The sequence below is a fragment of the Helianthus annuus genome, chromosome 3, assembly GCF_002127325.2.
Source record: "Helianthus annuus cultivar XRQ/B chromosome 3, HanXRQr2.0-SUNRISE, whole genome shotgun sequence".
Taxonomy (NCBI): Eukaryota; Viridiplantae; Streptophyta; class Magnoliopsida; order Asterales; family Asteraceae; genus Helianthus; species Helianthus annuus.
Window position 1 is genome coordinate 139,099,060 of NC_035435.2, and position 13,282 is coordinate 139,112,341.

The 13,282-nt window shown below is 36.7% G+C and overlaps 2 protein-coding genes, 1 non-coding gene and 1 pseudogene across 3 annotated transcripts; 2 read left to right on the forward strand and 2 right to left on the reverse strand.

Moving 5' to 3' along the window:
• Positions 1-2,617: 2,617 nt before the first annotated feature.
• LOC118490763 lies at positions 2,618-2,812 on the forward strand. The gene has a single exon (XR_004890008.1). It is a non-coding gene; the product is annotated as a U2 spliceosomal RNA (small nuclear RNA).
• A 2,238-nt stretch (positions 2,813-5,050) lies between these two features.
• On the reverse strand, positions 5,051-6,790 carry LOC110931154. The gene is made up of 3 exons (XM_022174560.2): positions 6,167-6,790; positions 5,831-6,080; positions 5,051-5,760 (listed from the first exon to the last, which is right to left on the reverse strand). The coding sequence occupies exons 1-3, from the start codon at positions 6,788-6,790 to the stop codon at positions 5,051-5,053; spliced, it is 1,584 nt and encodes a 527-aa protein (XP_022030252.2).
• Positions 6,791-6,862: 72 nt separating this feature from the next.
• On the reverse strand, positions 6,863-8,780 carry LOC118490703 (DNA-directed RNA polymerase II subunit RPB1-like). The gene is made up of 2 exons (XM_035988515.1): positions 8,404-8,780; positions 6,863-8,318 (listed from the first exon to the last, which is right to left on the reverse strand). The coding sequence occupies exons 1-2, from the start codon at positions 8,480-8,482 to the stop codon at positions 6,985-6,987; spliced, it is 1,413 nt and encodes a 470-aa protein (XP_035844408.1). The 5' UTR covers positions 8,483-8,780; the 3' UTR covers positions 6,863-6,984.
• Positions 8,781-10,010: 1,230 nt separating this feature from the next.
• On the forward strand, positions 10,011-10,184 carry LOC118490785 (annotated as a pseudogene).
• The last annotated feature ends 3,098 nt before the right edge of the window (positions 10,185-13,282 follow it).

Consider the following 13,282-nt stretch of genomic DNA (forward strand, 5'->3'; position numbering starts at 1 on the left):
GGTTCAGCTAGAAACGGTTTGGTTCGAAACAGTCCAGCTCGAACGGTTCGGCTCGATATGGTTCAGTTCGAAATGGTTCAGCTCGAAACGGTACGGGTCAAAATGGTTCAGCTAGAAACGGTTCGGTTCGAAACGGTTCAGCTCGAAACGGTTCGGCTCGAAACGGTTCGGTTCGAAACGGTACAGCTCGAAACGGTTCAGCTCGAAACAGTTCGCGTCGAAACGGTTAGGCTTGAAACGGTACGGGTCGAAACGGTTCGCGTCGAAACGGTTCAGCTCGAAACGGTTCGGGTCGAAACGGTACGGGTCGAAACGGTTCGCGTCGAAACGGCTCAGCTCAAAACGGTTCGGGTCGAAACGGTACGGGTCGAATCGGTTCGCGTCGAAACGGTTCAGCTCAAAACGGTTCGGGTTCGAAGCGGTTTCGCCGAAACGGATTTTTTGTGTTTTTTAGAATTTTTTAGAATTTTTATGATTTTTTAGAATTTTTATTATTTTTTGGAATTTTTTGTAATTTTTTTGACTTTTTTGAATTTTTTTGATTTTTTGGAATTGGATCAAAATGGCAACTGAAAACATTTAAAATGAAAATCCCCAAAATACCCATGGTTAAAGATGGAGTTTTTGGATGGAGTTAGTGTATGTGATCAAAATGGCAACAAAAGAGAAAAGTCAGGGACCCAGAGGCAAAATAAAAACTATTTGGACTAAAATGGCAAATTTGGACAAAACTCAGGGACTAAAATGGCAATTTACTCTTTTTCAAAAAAAAAAAAAAAATGTCAGGAGGTTGGGTTTTTCTAGGGTTTTTTATATAGATAGGGTTTTCTATCTAGCCCTACCCTTATGTGGATTTTACAAAAGATATGGAATCATTATCTTCTAGTGGGCCTTAAAAGTAAAAAATATTTATATTTGTAAACAATAGCTAACACAATCCTTTTCGATTTAAACAAAAGTTCCCCATCAATCAACTTTTAAAAAGATTCCGTGAACTGAAGTTGCCACTTTTACTGTGGACTTTATCAATTTTTAAAATGATTATGATGTACTGACTTATAGTCTTATAGAGATTATCATATCAGTTTATGCTAAACATAGCTGGTATTAGTCAGGTAAATAAGGGTTCTAAGAATATCAAAGCAATATTCAGTTGATGAAATCACATGGGTTGTATTATGATCTGAGTCATCGTTCTCCTTTTGTTCAAACGTAGCTAAGTTCATCAATGGATATTGAGAGTGAAGTTCAAGTTGAATGAAGGAATAATCTTGATAAAGGAATGGGTAATTAAATAGTTAGAGATAATTATTAGTTTAAAGTATTATGTTTATCTAGTTACTTTATAAATTGGTTAATAAGTATTAAAGTTGGTATTGGTTTAGGATAGCTTGTTTAGCAAGTAATTAGTTTAGTATAAATAGATGGGTTAGGTTATGTAATTACTTGGATGTTTGCTTTGTTCTTTAATAATATATAAAAGAGTCGTGAGGAGTTCTCACAAAATCGTTGTGTTGCTGCGTTTTTGATCCAGTTGATTCCAACAGATGTATTAATAACAGAAGAAGAATTATCTTTTCTGTATATGCTATGTGAATTTATCTCCATCTTTTTCATTTCTTTGTCATCGAAGGAATTCAATCCCCCAAGTTCAGTATGTACCTGTGATGATTGGACTGCGTTTCTGAAGGTAGCCTTTGCTCTTTGTTTCATCCTTCTTTTTAAGTTCCACTTAGCAGTACTCATTTAACTGAAATGTGCATAGTGCTCAATTTAAATCCTTCACTCTGGTGTCCGATCCTGATGTTTTTGGGCTGAAACCAAGTGTTTGGTTAAAATGTGCTTTGGGAGTCAGGAATTCATGTTAACTATCTTAAGCGTATATATTATATGATCAACTGACTTACGTTATGCATCTGTTGTAGTTGTTGATTTTTGACATGAATGTTAGATTATGACTTATGTTGGCGGATCTAGAAAAAAAATTCAGGGGTATCCTAATATTTGTTCAAGGGTATACGTGATACTTAAAATGGAGCCGCCAAAATTGAGGGGTAGCCCGGGCTACCCCTAATTATAAGCTAGGCCCGCCTGTGATTGCTTATACATAAAACTTTGCTAACAGCTTTTTTGTAACCGTACAGTCTTTTTATCTTGTAGCGCCTTTCTGCACTTCTACATATCAACACGATATTTGAGCTAGGAATTTCTGATAATCTTCAGGAACATGCCAACTATTTAATGTGAATATCGTTGAGAAGGTACTGCTGAATTATTTTCCCGAGCATGGTAACCCTGCAAATTTTAGTCTTTTTTATAACCGTATGTTTTTTTTAACCATGTTTGAACCAACGGATTTAAGTTAGAATCCCACTTAACAATACTTCAATGGATTGGGATGTACTTGCTGACAGAGGTTATCTGTTTAAGTTATACATCCTTCAATGGATTGGGATGTACTTGCTGACAGAGGTTAGTTTTACTAGATATTAATCTGCATTACTTATGGTATTAAATTCTGAGATATAAAACACCGATAGGGCAAAAGTCATTTGAATGAAGAATTCAATAATGAAGGGACTGGCTATATAATAAACGACCCAAAACAATAAAAAGCACACCTTTCTCGGCCTTTTGGCTAAGATCAAGTGTAGTATCTGTTCTTATCAGTTTAATATCTGATATGTGGGTCATCGGCCCACTCGATATTAATCTTATTTTTTATGGGGAAAGACCCATCACAATAGCTTGCTATTGGGGTCTTTGAGCGTCGCCTTGGTCTTGCACCAAACCCTAGTTTAAAGACTTATGTTTTTTAAAAGATGTTTGGCTTAACTTATTCATGTAAAATGATTTATTCCCCTTGTATTAAAACGTCATTTACAAAAGAGTTATCTAAACATCATTTCTCATTATTAGAAAAGTCAATAAGTTAATAAGAGATTCTAAATGGAATCCCAAACTGACTACTCTTATTGTAGAAAGTAAAGATCTCTTTTTCATGCTTTTATCGGTTAATATTTCCAAATAGGATATTGGATGTGCATTTTGAATTAGAGCTAGATGAATGTATTTTAGAGGAACTTCAAGACTGCAAATTTGCTGTAAGCTGGTTACTTTAAGCATGTCTTGTTTGCGAATGTTTTGTTACAGTCCCTAATCTAGAAAACTTGGGTTCTATTTCCAGTTTTTTCCAATGAAAATTTAGATGTTAAAAAAGTTCCACTACCACAATGCAAAGGCAAGAGAACTGGACAGGCTTTGGATTTTATGAACCTTATTGGCTCGTCGCCTTTGCTAACGTGTGCAGGATATCAAGTATACCTTTACTTCACATAAACAAGTCACCCTTTGACTTTTTAGGTCAAATTAATGGCTATCAATTTTGATAAGTAATTTTCATTAAAACGATTACGAGGTTCATTATAAATTTTGAAATATCAAGCTACTAGTTTGACCTCAGAAGTCAAACTGTTTTTTACTATCTGAATTTTCAGGTCAAAGCAACAACTTTTCACACTGAAATTCTTTTGGAAATTTTCCTGACCGAAATTCCCTTACATATTTTTCTTTATATTGAAGTTTGGTGTAGTCACCTAGATTTTTCTAAAAGACTACATAGTTCATCATATTGAATTTTCCACCTTTTCGTTTGACCTCAGAAGTCAAACCGTTCCTCAAGAACAATCTTATCCTTCAAGTCAAGACTCAAGCCATGTCCTAGTGGGCCTTAGAGTTGAAATCCACGTGGACTTTATCAGCTTTCTTAACCATTTGAGTTTCGCTTAAGGTTTTATGTGGATTTTACAAAAGATATGGAATCATTATCTCCTAGTGGGCCTTAAAAGTCAAAATATTTAGAGTAAATTACACAGATTGTCCTTTAATTACACCCTAAATTGCAGTCCCTGCCCTTTCCCTTTAATTTGTGCATTCCATGTCCTTTAAATAACAAATTTGCACACTCCTTGTCCTTTCCTCCAAACCCCATCCAACAACCCAGTTAAATGCACCCATGTGCATCTCACATGATGGGTAAAAATGTAAAATCACCTCCCACCTACCTTTAAAAACCCCATCAGTCTTCTTCTTCCTCACATAAATTAGGGTTTCGAAATTCTTCATCAGATTATAACAGTTCCTCACATAAATTCCGTTTCCTCTTCAAACTATAAACACGAAATCATGGTATTTTGCAGATGTGGAAAAGCAGCGACTCTTAAGACATCTTGTACTTCAAAGAACCCAGGGAGAAGGTTTTATGGATGCCCTAGATGTGGATTCATCTGCTGGTTTGATACGGCGGTTTGGGAAAGATCACAAGGTGGAACAGCAGCCACTCTTAACAACCAACGCTTAACATCTAAAGTCGAAACATTACAAGTTGCAAATATGAACCTGTACAGGATGTTGATCATGAGTTGGGTGTTTCTGATCATGAGTTGGGTTGTTTTCATTGTGTTTGCTCTTTTTTTCTTAATGTAATGTGATGTAAAGTTAGTTGGTTGGTTTCGTCTATGTTTAGTTGGTTTCGTCTATGTTTAGTTGGTTTCGTCTATGTTTAGTTGGAAATGTTTTGTAATTTGTATGTTGCAAGTCGATTAATGCAAGTTGGTTATCAAATCTTTTGTACAATATGATGCGCCTGTAACTATACTTCACTAAACATACGAGTAAGTTGACCAAAAAAGCAAAAAGCCAAACCAAAAAAGCAAGCAAATAACCTGCTGCACAAACCAAAATAACCTGCTGCACAAACCAAATAACCTGCTGCACAAACCAAAAAGCCCAAACTATAAACCAAACCAACCTAAACTATCTAACCCTTCACTGCACAAACCAAAAGGCAAACCATACACAACTGATAACATAAACCTGCAATTCGCTTGCTGCACCATAACATATCATTCCAAACATACACAACTGATAACATAACTAACATCATAAAATTCTAACTTAACAAAAGACAAAGGTTTACCATCCAAACATTTCAAACATTTAAACAAAACATAAAAACCATAGTTTTAAGTCCAACAAACTATCAAACTTCCTAGGATGCCTCCTGTCCCTTGCATGTTCTGCGATTGTGCCCTGTTTTGCCACACTTCAAACAGTTCTTCGTCGTTCCCTTCTTTGTCAGTCTTCCATCTTTTGTTGACTCCTCCAACTCCAGGGCTGACCTCTTTCTTGCCTTTTTTGGCCTACCAATAGGCTTGTGATGGTTTGGTGGTGTTAAAGTGGTAGGGACATTAGACTTAGGCCACAAAGTCCTCCCATTGATTGGATACACCTTATACTTGTACACTTGTTTCCACCTATCCATTGTGTACACTGGATGGACAAATGTCTCAGGTAGTTCTGTTCCTTTCCCACCATACATATTCTTGTTCCATATTGAAGCCACAACATGTTTGCACGGCATCCCTGTGATCTCCCATTTCCTACATGTACATGTTCTACTTTTTAAATCCACCACAACACCAAATCCAGCAGGGCCTCTAACTTGATAATGGTCTTCCCCATTCCACATGACTGAACACCTACTAGCTTGTAACTTAATCTCCTCAAACTTCTTGTGAGCATATGGTGTCAACAGTCCATCACAGTTGTCCATAACTCTAAGCACATTCACAATCCTTCTCATGAGATACTCCCTGATGTACTCCAAAAGTGTGATAATAGGTTTGTCTCTTGCATCCATTATCCTTGAGTTAAAAACTTCACACATGTTGTTTAACAACACATCTGATAGTGCCCTACCTGTTGCATGATAACAGATCAGTCAACACATCTAATTGACAATGTTAATTATTATAGTGTAGATATTTACCTGAGAAGTGTGATCTTGACCAATGTTGTGGTGGGATATCAGACAACCATAGTTGTGCTTCAGCATTGAATGCCTTCAAGGATTGCATGTTTTGTTCAAAGTACTCAACAGTGCTTGATGTTGCTAACTTCCATAAGTTATCTTTGTATTCTTTTCCTTTGAATCTCAACTTCATATTCTCATGAATATGTCTTAGGCAAAACCTGTGTTCAGCACATGGGAACACCTTCTGCAGTGCTGGGATTATGCCCTGTAATAACACATTAAGTGCACCATACAAACAAGTAACATTTTATGAAGGTAAAGTTTGAAAACAGTAAGTAATATTGGACTGACCTTTTGCCTGTCACTAATGAAGGTAAAGTTTGAATTAGACTCCAATTCCAGATCTTTACCAAGGCACTGAAGGAACCATGTCCAAGAATTCAAGGTTTCTGCCTCAACTACTGCATAGGCTAAGGGGTATATCCCATTGTTAGGGTCAACACCAACAGCACTAAGAACCTGACCAGGGTATGGACCCTTTATAAAAGCTCCATCCAGACCCAACAACTCTCTACCAATTGCTTTAAACCCTTGCTTCAGTGACCCTAGACACACATAAATTCTTTTGAACTTTCTGGTCACAGACCTGTGATCTGCACATGGTTCTACCTCAATTTGAACTGTAGTACCTGGATTTGTCTTGTAAAGTTCACAGATGTAATCCCTTAGAACACTGTATTGTGCTTGATAATCACCATGAAGTTGGTCAAGTGCCTTTGTTTTTGCTCTGAAAGCTTTCATTCTTGAAACCTCTACCTCGTATTTCCTTTGAAACTGATCCTGAAGTGCCTTCACAGGAATATTAGGATTTTCTACAATTTGGTCTTTTAGTTGCTTACAAAGAAAAGTAGAGGTGCAATGATACACAGATCTGGTTTGGAGACACTTGTGCTGAGTCACTAAAGTCTTTACCATCCAAGTCTCAGCATTTCTCTCTTTAGATATTAAAATAACCCAAGGACACTCCTTTTTATGAGGGTCTGATTTTTTACCTCTCCCACCTACATTTTTGTCCTCACTGGACTTGTCTTTACTACCAAGAGAATCTTCCACCTGTTTTTCTTTTGACCTTGTTACAATTTTATGCCCTACTTCATTATATGCAGATTTCATGTTATGTCCTTTATCATTGCCTCTTTTTTTTGGACAGTTTTACCCTTATCAGAATGACTATGGATACCATGTGCATCAACTTGGAAATTTGGTAACTGACCCCTACAAACAGCCCTTAGTCTTTTACTATCATCCTTAACAATCCTAAGTTCCCTCTTAGTTTCCACAGCATGCTGCTTGATTAGTTCTTTGGCTTCTACCTTGTTTCCAAAAATCTGTCCTAGGTAGAAATTGCTCTTTTTCTCATTGGCATTCCTTAAACCCTTAAGCATTTTCTTCCTAGCACTAGACTCATCCAAATCAGACTCACTTCCACTTTCTAATGTATCATCATTTAAAACATCTTCATCAATTGAACCACCAACTGCATCATTATTCTCATCAATCCCCTCATCAATGTTTAGTCTAAAATCCCTCATATCTACCTCTACATCCTCCCTAGCTGTGTCATCGCCTAGAAAATCACTGTCATCATCTTCATCTTCATTTTCTGCACAAGTTTCTTCATCTGAACTATCAACTACATCATGCCTAACACTAGCCTTGGCATTGTTTTGGTGTTCATTATTAACCATGTTGTCATTTAGACCAAAGAAGGGATCAAAGTCACTCATGAAATCTGCAAAAAAAGTTGAACTTTCTTGTGCTTGTCTCTCTTCAACAGTAATAAGGTTCTCATCCACATTATTATCAAGTACAGGTTTATATGCACCTGCACCTTCATCTACATTATCATTCACATTGTTATCAATAACACCTTCATCTACATTATCATTCACATTGTTATCAATAACACCTTCATCTACATTATCACCCGCATTGTTATCAATAACACCTTCATCTACATTATCACCCGCATTGTTAGCATTATTCTCACCTAAATCATTTGCTAAGGGATGCCAGCCTAACATCATCCTTGGATTTTTCCTAATGATCTCAACACCATCCAGTCCATCAATAACTTCAGCAATCCTACTTTTTGCAGGGGAATAGAAATATGTATGCACATTTGTTACTTCAAACTCAGTGTAAACATGCATGGTCTTATAATCAGCTGTGTACTTGCAAAAGTCAATAACATCTAAGTCACTACCTAGAGCACGAAGGCCAAATCCTAGTTCCTGATTAGGTATCTTATAATGATAATACCTAATAACATCTGTTGCATACCCTAACTTTTTCAATACAAAATCCAACTCATGAACAGAGAAAAAGTCAGGATCTAACTGATCAACATAGTTGTGCTTACCCTCCACATACTCAAAGTTTGGGAACTTAGTGAAACTACCACCATGATGTAGCTTTATAGCGAACAAATGGGGAAAACGCCCTGAAATTAAATAAAAGTATAAATTTTTCAGAAATTCAACAGCCAAACATATATTTTTAATGGAAATTGAGAAAATGCAACTCACTATAGTAATCTTCAACCGTTTCTTGATCAACGTTTGCACGAATAGACCACCTTGGTCGCAGTTCGTAAGAGTCCGTCATTGCATTTGAGATTTGATTAGGGTTTCTACTGTATTGGGATGATCGTGGGAAGTGAAGGGTTTTGAGAGTGTGTTATGTGAGGAAGAAGAAGACTGATGGGGTTTTTAAAGGTAGGTGTGAGGTGATTTTACATTTTTACCCATCATGTGAGATGCACATGGGTGCATTTAACTGGGTTGTTGGATGAGGTTTGGAGAAAAGGACAAGGAGTGTGCAAATTTGTTATTTAAAGGACATGGAATGCACAAATTAAAGGGAAAGGGCAGGGACTGCAATTTAGGGTGTAATTAAAGGACAATCTGTGTAATTTACTCAAATATTTATATTTGTAAACATTAGAAAATCAAAGCAATATTCAGTTGATGAAATCACATGGGTTGTATTATGATCTGAGTCATCATTCTCCTTTTGTTCAAATGTAGCTAAGTTCATTGATGGATATTGAGAGTGAAGTTCAACTTGATTTCAACTACCTTGCCATTATGATCCACTATAGCTAGTGTCAAGTCTATTAATGTATTAATAACCGAAGAAAAATTTTATCTTTTCTGTATATGTTATGTGAATTTATCTCCATCTTTTTCATTTCTTTGTCATCGAAGGAATTCAATCCCCCAAGTTCAGTATGTACCTGTGATGATTGGACTGCGTTTCTGAAGGTAGCCTTTGCTCTTTGTTTCATACTTCTTTTTAAGTTCCACTTAGCAGTACTCATTTAACTGAAATGTGCATAGTGCTCAATTTAAATCCTTCACTCTGGTGTCCGATCCTGATGTTTTTCGGCTGAAACCAAGTGTTTTGTTAAAATGTGCTTTGGGAGTTAGGAATTCATGTTAATTATCTTAAGGTAGCGTTCGTTTCATGGAATGGAATGGAATGGAATTAGGAAGTTTTTCTTTGTAAAATTGATCTTGGTTGGGCGAGGGAGGAATTTGAAATCCTTCACTCTAATGAAATTTGTGACTATTTCAACATTCTTTAGAAATCCTTCACTCTAATGAAGGAATGGAATGGAATGTTGAAATAGTCACAAATTTCATTGATTAAAGAAATTCATTGGATTTCAAATTCGTCCATCCCCAAACCAAGATCAATTTTACAAAGAAAAGCTTCCCAATTCCATCCCATTCCATTCCATGAAACGAACGCTACCTAAGTGTATATATTATATCATCAACTGACTTAAGTTTATGCATCTGTTGTAGTTGTTGATTTTTGACATGAATGTTAGATTATGACTTATGTTGGCGGATCTAGAAAAAAAATTCAGGGGTATCCTAAGAATTGTTTTTGGATCTAGGGGTATCCTAATATTTGTTCAAGGGTATACATGATACTTAAAATGGAGAAGAATTTTTATTTTTTTGCACGGATATTGTACTTCGCCGACAAAGTTGAGGGGTAGACCGGGCTACCCCTAATTATAAGCTAGGTCCGCCTGTGGTTGCTTATACATAATATGACTTTGCTAACAGCTTTTTTTGTAACCCCAGTCTTTTTATCTTGTAGCGCCTTTCTGCACTTCTACATATCAACAAGATATTTGAGCTAGGAGTTTCTGATAATCTTCAGGAACATGCCAACGGCCCACTCGATATTAATCTTATTTTTTATGGGGAAAGGCCCATCACAATAGCTTGCTATTGGGGTCTTTGAGCGTCGCCTTGGCATTGCACTACTGCCTTGGCCTGGTGCACCCCTCCAAATCCTAGGTTTATTGATGTGTTTTTAAAGAAGTTTTGGTATATTCCATGTTGATGAGTGATTTTGAAGAGAGGTTAGATGAATGCATTTTAAGGCTAATCTAGAAAACTTGGGTTCTATTTCTAGTTGTCTGATGAAGATGATGATGTTAAATGGCTCTACTACCTTTTAGGAGCTATTTATTGCTCTTGTATTAAAAAGCCCTCACTTTCCTGTATTGTTTTTATTGATCTTGTAAACAGATGCTTGGAACGGGTGGAATGAGTTATCATAGGTACCAAGATTTGATCAAACATCTAGCAATCTTTGATCTTTTGTATGTTTGTAAGTGATGGTGTGTTTTTCAGGCAAAAACAAAACATGCCTGGTTATGCGGTTTGCTTTAGGTTTCTATGAAATGGTGGTTGCTTATGCGGTAACAATTTCGACTTTTTCCCTGACCAAAATTGTCTTTAAATACTTTTCTTGGTATTGATGTTTTGGGTATTCATCAATATTCTTTTAAATGACTATAAAAATCATCAAATAATGAATTTTCTACATTTTTGTTTGTTTGTTAAGAACAATCTTAACATTCATGTCAAAGCCATGTCTTATGAAATTGAAACCAACAAGGAATTTATCAACTTCCATGACCATTACATTTGAATTTTAATTAAGGTTTTATGTGGATCTAACAACTTCGACTTGTATGAGGTACAGTTTTTGATAATCCATCAGGGTGATGCACAAAGCCAACTGTGACCATATAAAAGGACGCGATACCACAGCAACATTTATATGTTGACATGTTGTCATTTGGAGTAGTGCAGATTTTCGTCACAGATACCAGTTTCCATAGCATGGTTTTGGTGTCCGGTTGTTGCAGCAGTAATGTCGTCTTGTTACTCTTCTTTGGTTTTGGGCTCTGTTTCGCTCAAGTAATCGGTACAAACCCCTTTATAGTTTTATCCCCGCTTGGGTTTTAGTGGGTGTTTAGCCTTTTGAAATAGATTATCTGGTTACAGTTTTTTCATATCACAATTACTCTCTAATTACCTTGTGATCTGGCTCATTTGAAAACTGCAGAAAAAAAGGCAAGATTGCTGGGAGCATACAGGATTCCCAGCTGTTAGTGTAGGCTCATAAGTTATAGACGTAGCATGCGCATAATTGTGTTAAATCGTTATTCGTTACGTTCAGGATCAGTTGCTTTATAAATTTGGTGTATTAAAGAATAATAATGTGAACTCACGTGCACCACCAGAAAACAAAACAAGGGGTGTGGCTAAATGCACCTCCATTTTTACTATTTATACCTTTCTTTCTAAAAATATCATTTTTATATTTTTTAAATTTCACCATTTACCTTTTATATATTACATGTTGCTGTATATTGTTTATAACATATTAATATCTATATAATTGCCGTTGATTAAAAAAATATTGATACTTGCCGTTGATTCTTCTCAAAATTTATCACAACAGAGAAACAAATGGCTCAGCCCATTGGTAATTCGATTCTTAAATCGGGTCAAGACCTCAGCTAGATCTTAGTGGTACTGCAGCAGTGGCGGACCCAAGAATTTTTTCATGGGGGTGCGGAACATTTTTTAAAAATTTTATGCCCCAAGGTATATAAGTAAAACAATTGGTTCGTATCGGGTCATGTAAAACAAAAGAACATCAAACTAAATTTATATAATCATCAAACATGTCAAACCTTGTTATAAACATAATTAAAACGTCGTCCTGCGTGTTTTCATTTTTTGAAATCTATCCAAAACATCATCTAAACCTACTTTCTTAAGCAACTCTTTCTCTATATAACATATACAACTATCACTTAAGTTCTCATCGCCAATTCGATTATGCAAGTCGATCTTCACATTCTTCATTACCAAAAGACATCTTTCAACGGTTGCGGTTGCAACGGGTAATACGATAACAAGCTTCAATAACCGATATACCAATGTAAAAGTTAAGTGAATATTTGTTGAAACCATTAACCTTACAAGACTTGATGAAGGGGTAAGATCCCAAAAACCTCATATCAAGTACTTGGGACCATACCACAACCTCACCTCTTAGCCCTTTCTGACCTTGCGCGGCCTCGCAACTGGTCCTACTGAAAGAGCTTGGAAGAAAGATATCAGACAACACTTGCGCGCCAGAGGGAAGTAAGCAAACCCTTGCGCCATTCTCCTGCAACAAAGGATAAAAATCCTAGTAGCTACTCCCGCCTAAATAATACCCAGACTTGGATATTATTCACTAAAACTGATACCACACGATAAAGAGTCACACTGGATTATGGCAATAATCTTCTAGAAGACTCAATCGTGCACCACCAGACGGTTGTAACCGTCTGGACACGTGTCATCACCCCAGGTCATTCTGGAATCACGGTGATGGCATGAAATTGGAGAGAAACCTCCACTCGCCCACTTTCCACGTGGCAATTCCCCAGCCTTTGATTAAGATCACGATCCATGTGCTTCTACAATCCGATCAAGAGAGTTAACGGAAGAAAAGTAACCGCTTACGGGGTTAGCATCTCCCGTTAATATTTCATTAACAAGTTTTCCCGCCCAAACTCCCGGCTATAAATATGAGAGTAATCCAGGTATGAAATTAAAGTTACACACACTTCGTCAATACTTATTTTTCTTCATAAACACATACTTATTCTTACGCCGGAGTCGGGTCAAGGAGAGAACTCCTTTCTCCCCTTGACGAGGCTAATGGTGTTCCGTCTTTGCAGAGTTTTACCGGAGAAGAAGACCTATCCAAACAAAGCAGACGAGAGAGAACCCACCCTTTCATGCAGATCCAAACCCCCTAGATAATTTGATTCCGGTCATTTATCTAGTGTTTCCTCACTTGACAAACCATCCAAGTTGGCGAATCGTTTATCTTTTTTCACAAAATCAATGTAGTTTCCGAGTTGAACCGGAAGCCTTCGTTTTTCGTCTTCATTGAAATAATCTAAATAACATATACACCATTAAAAAAAACATAAGCATTCTTGTCACGTCCCTCGATCCAGTTTCCTGGTTCGAACACCGCGAGACAGAAAACCCGTGGTATTGGTATTTAATTTGGCAGCGAAAATTT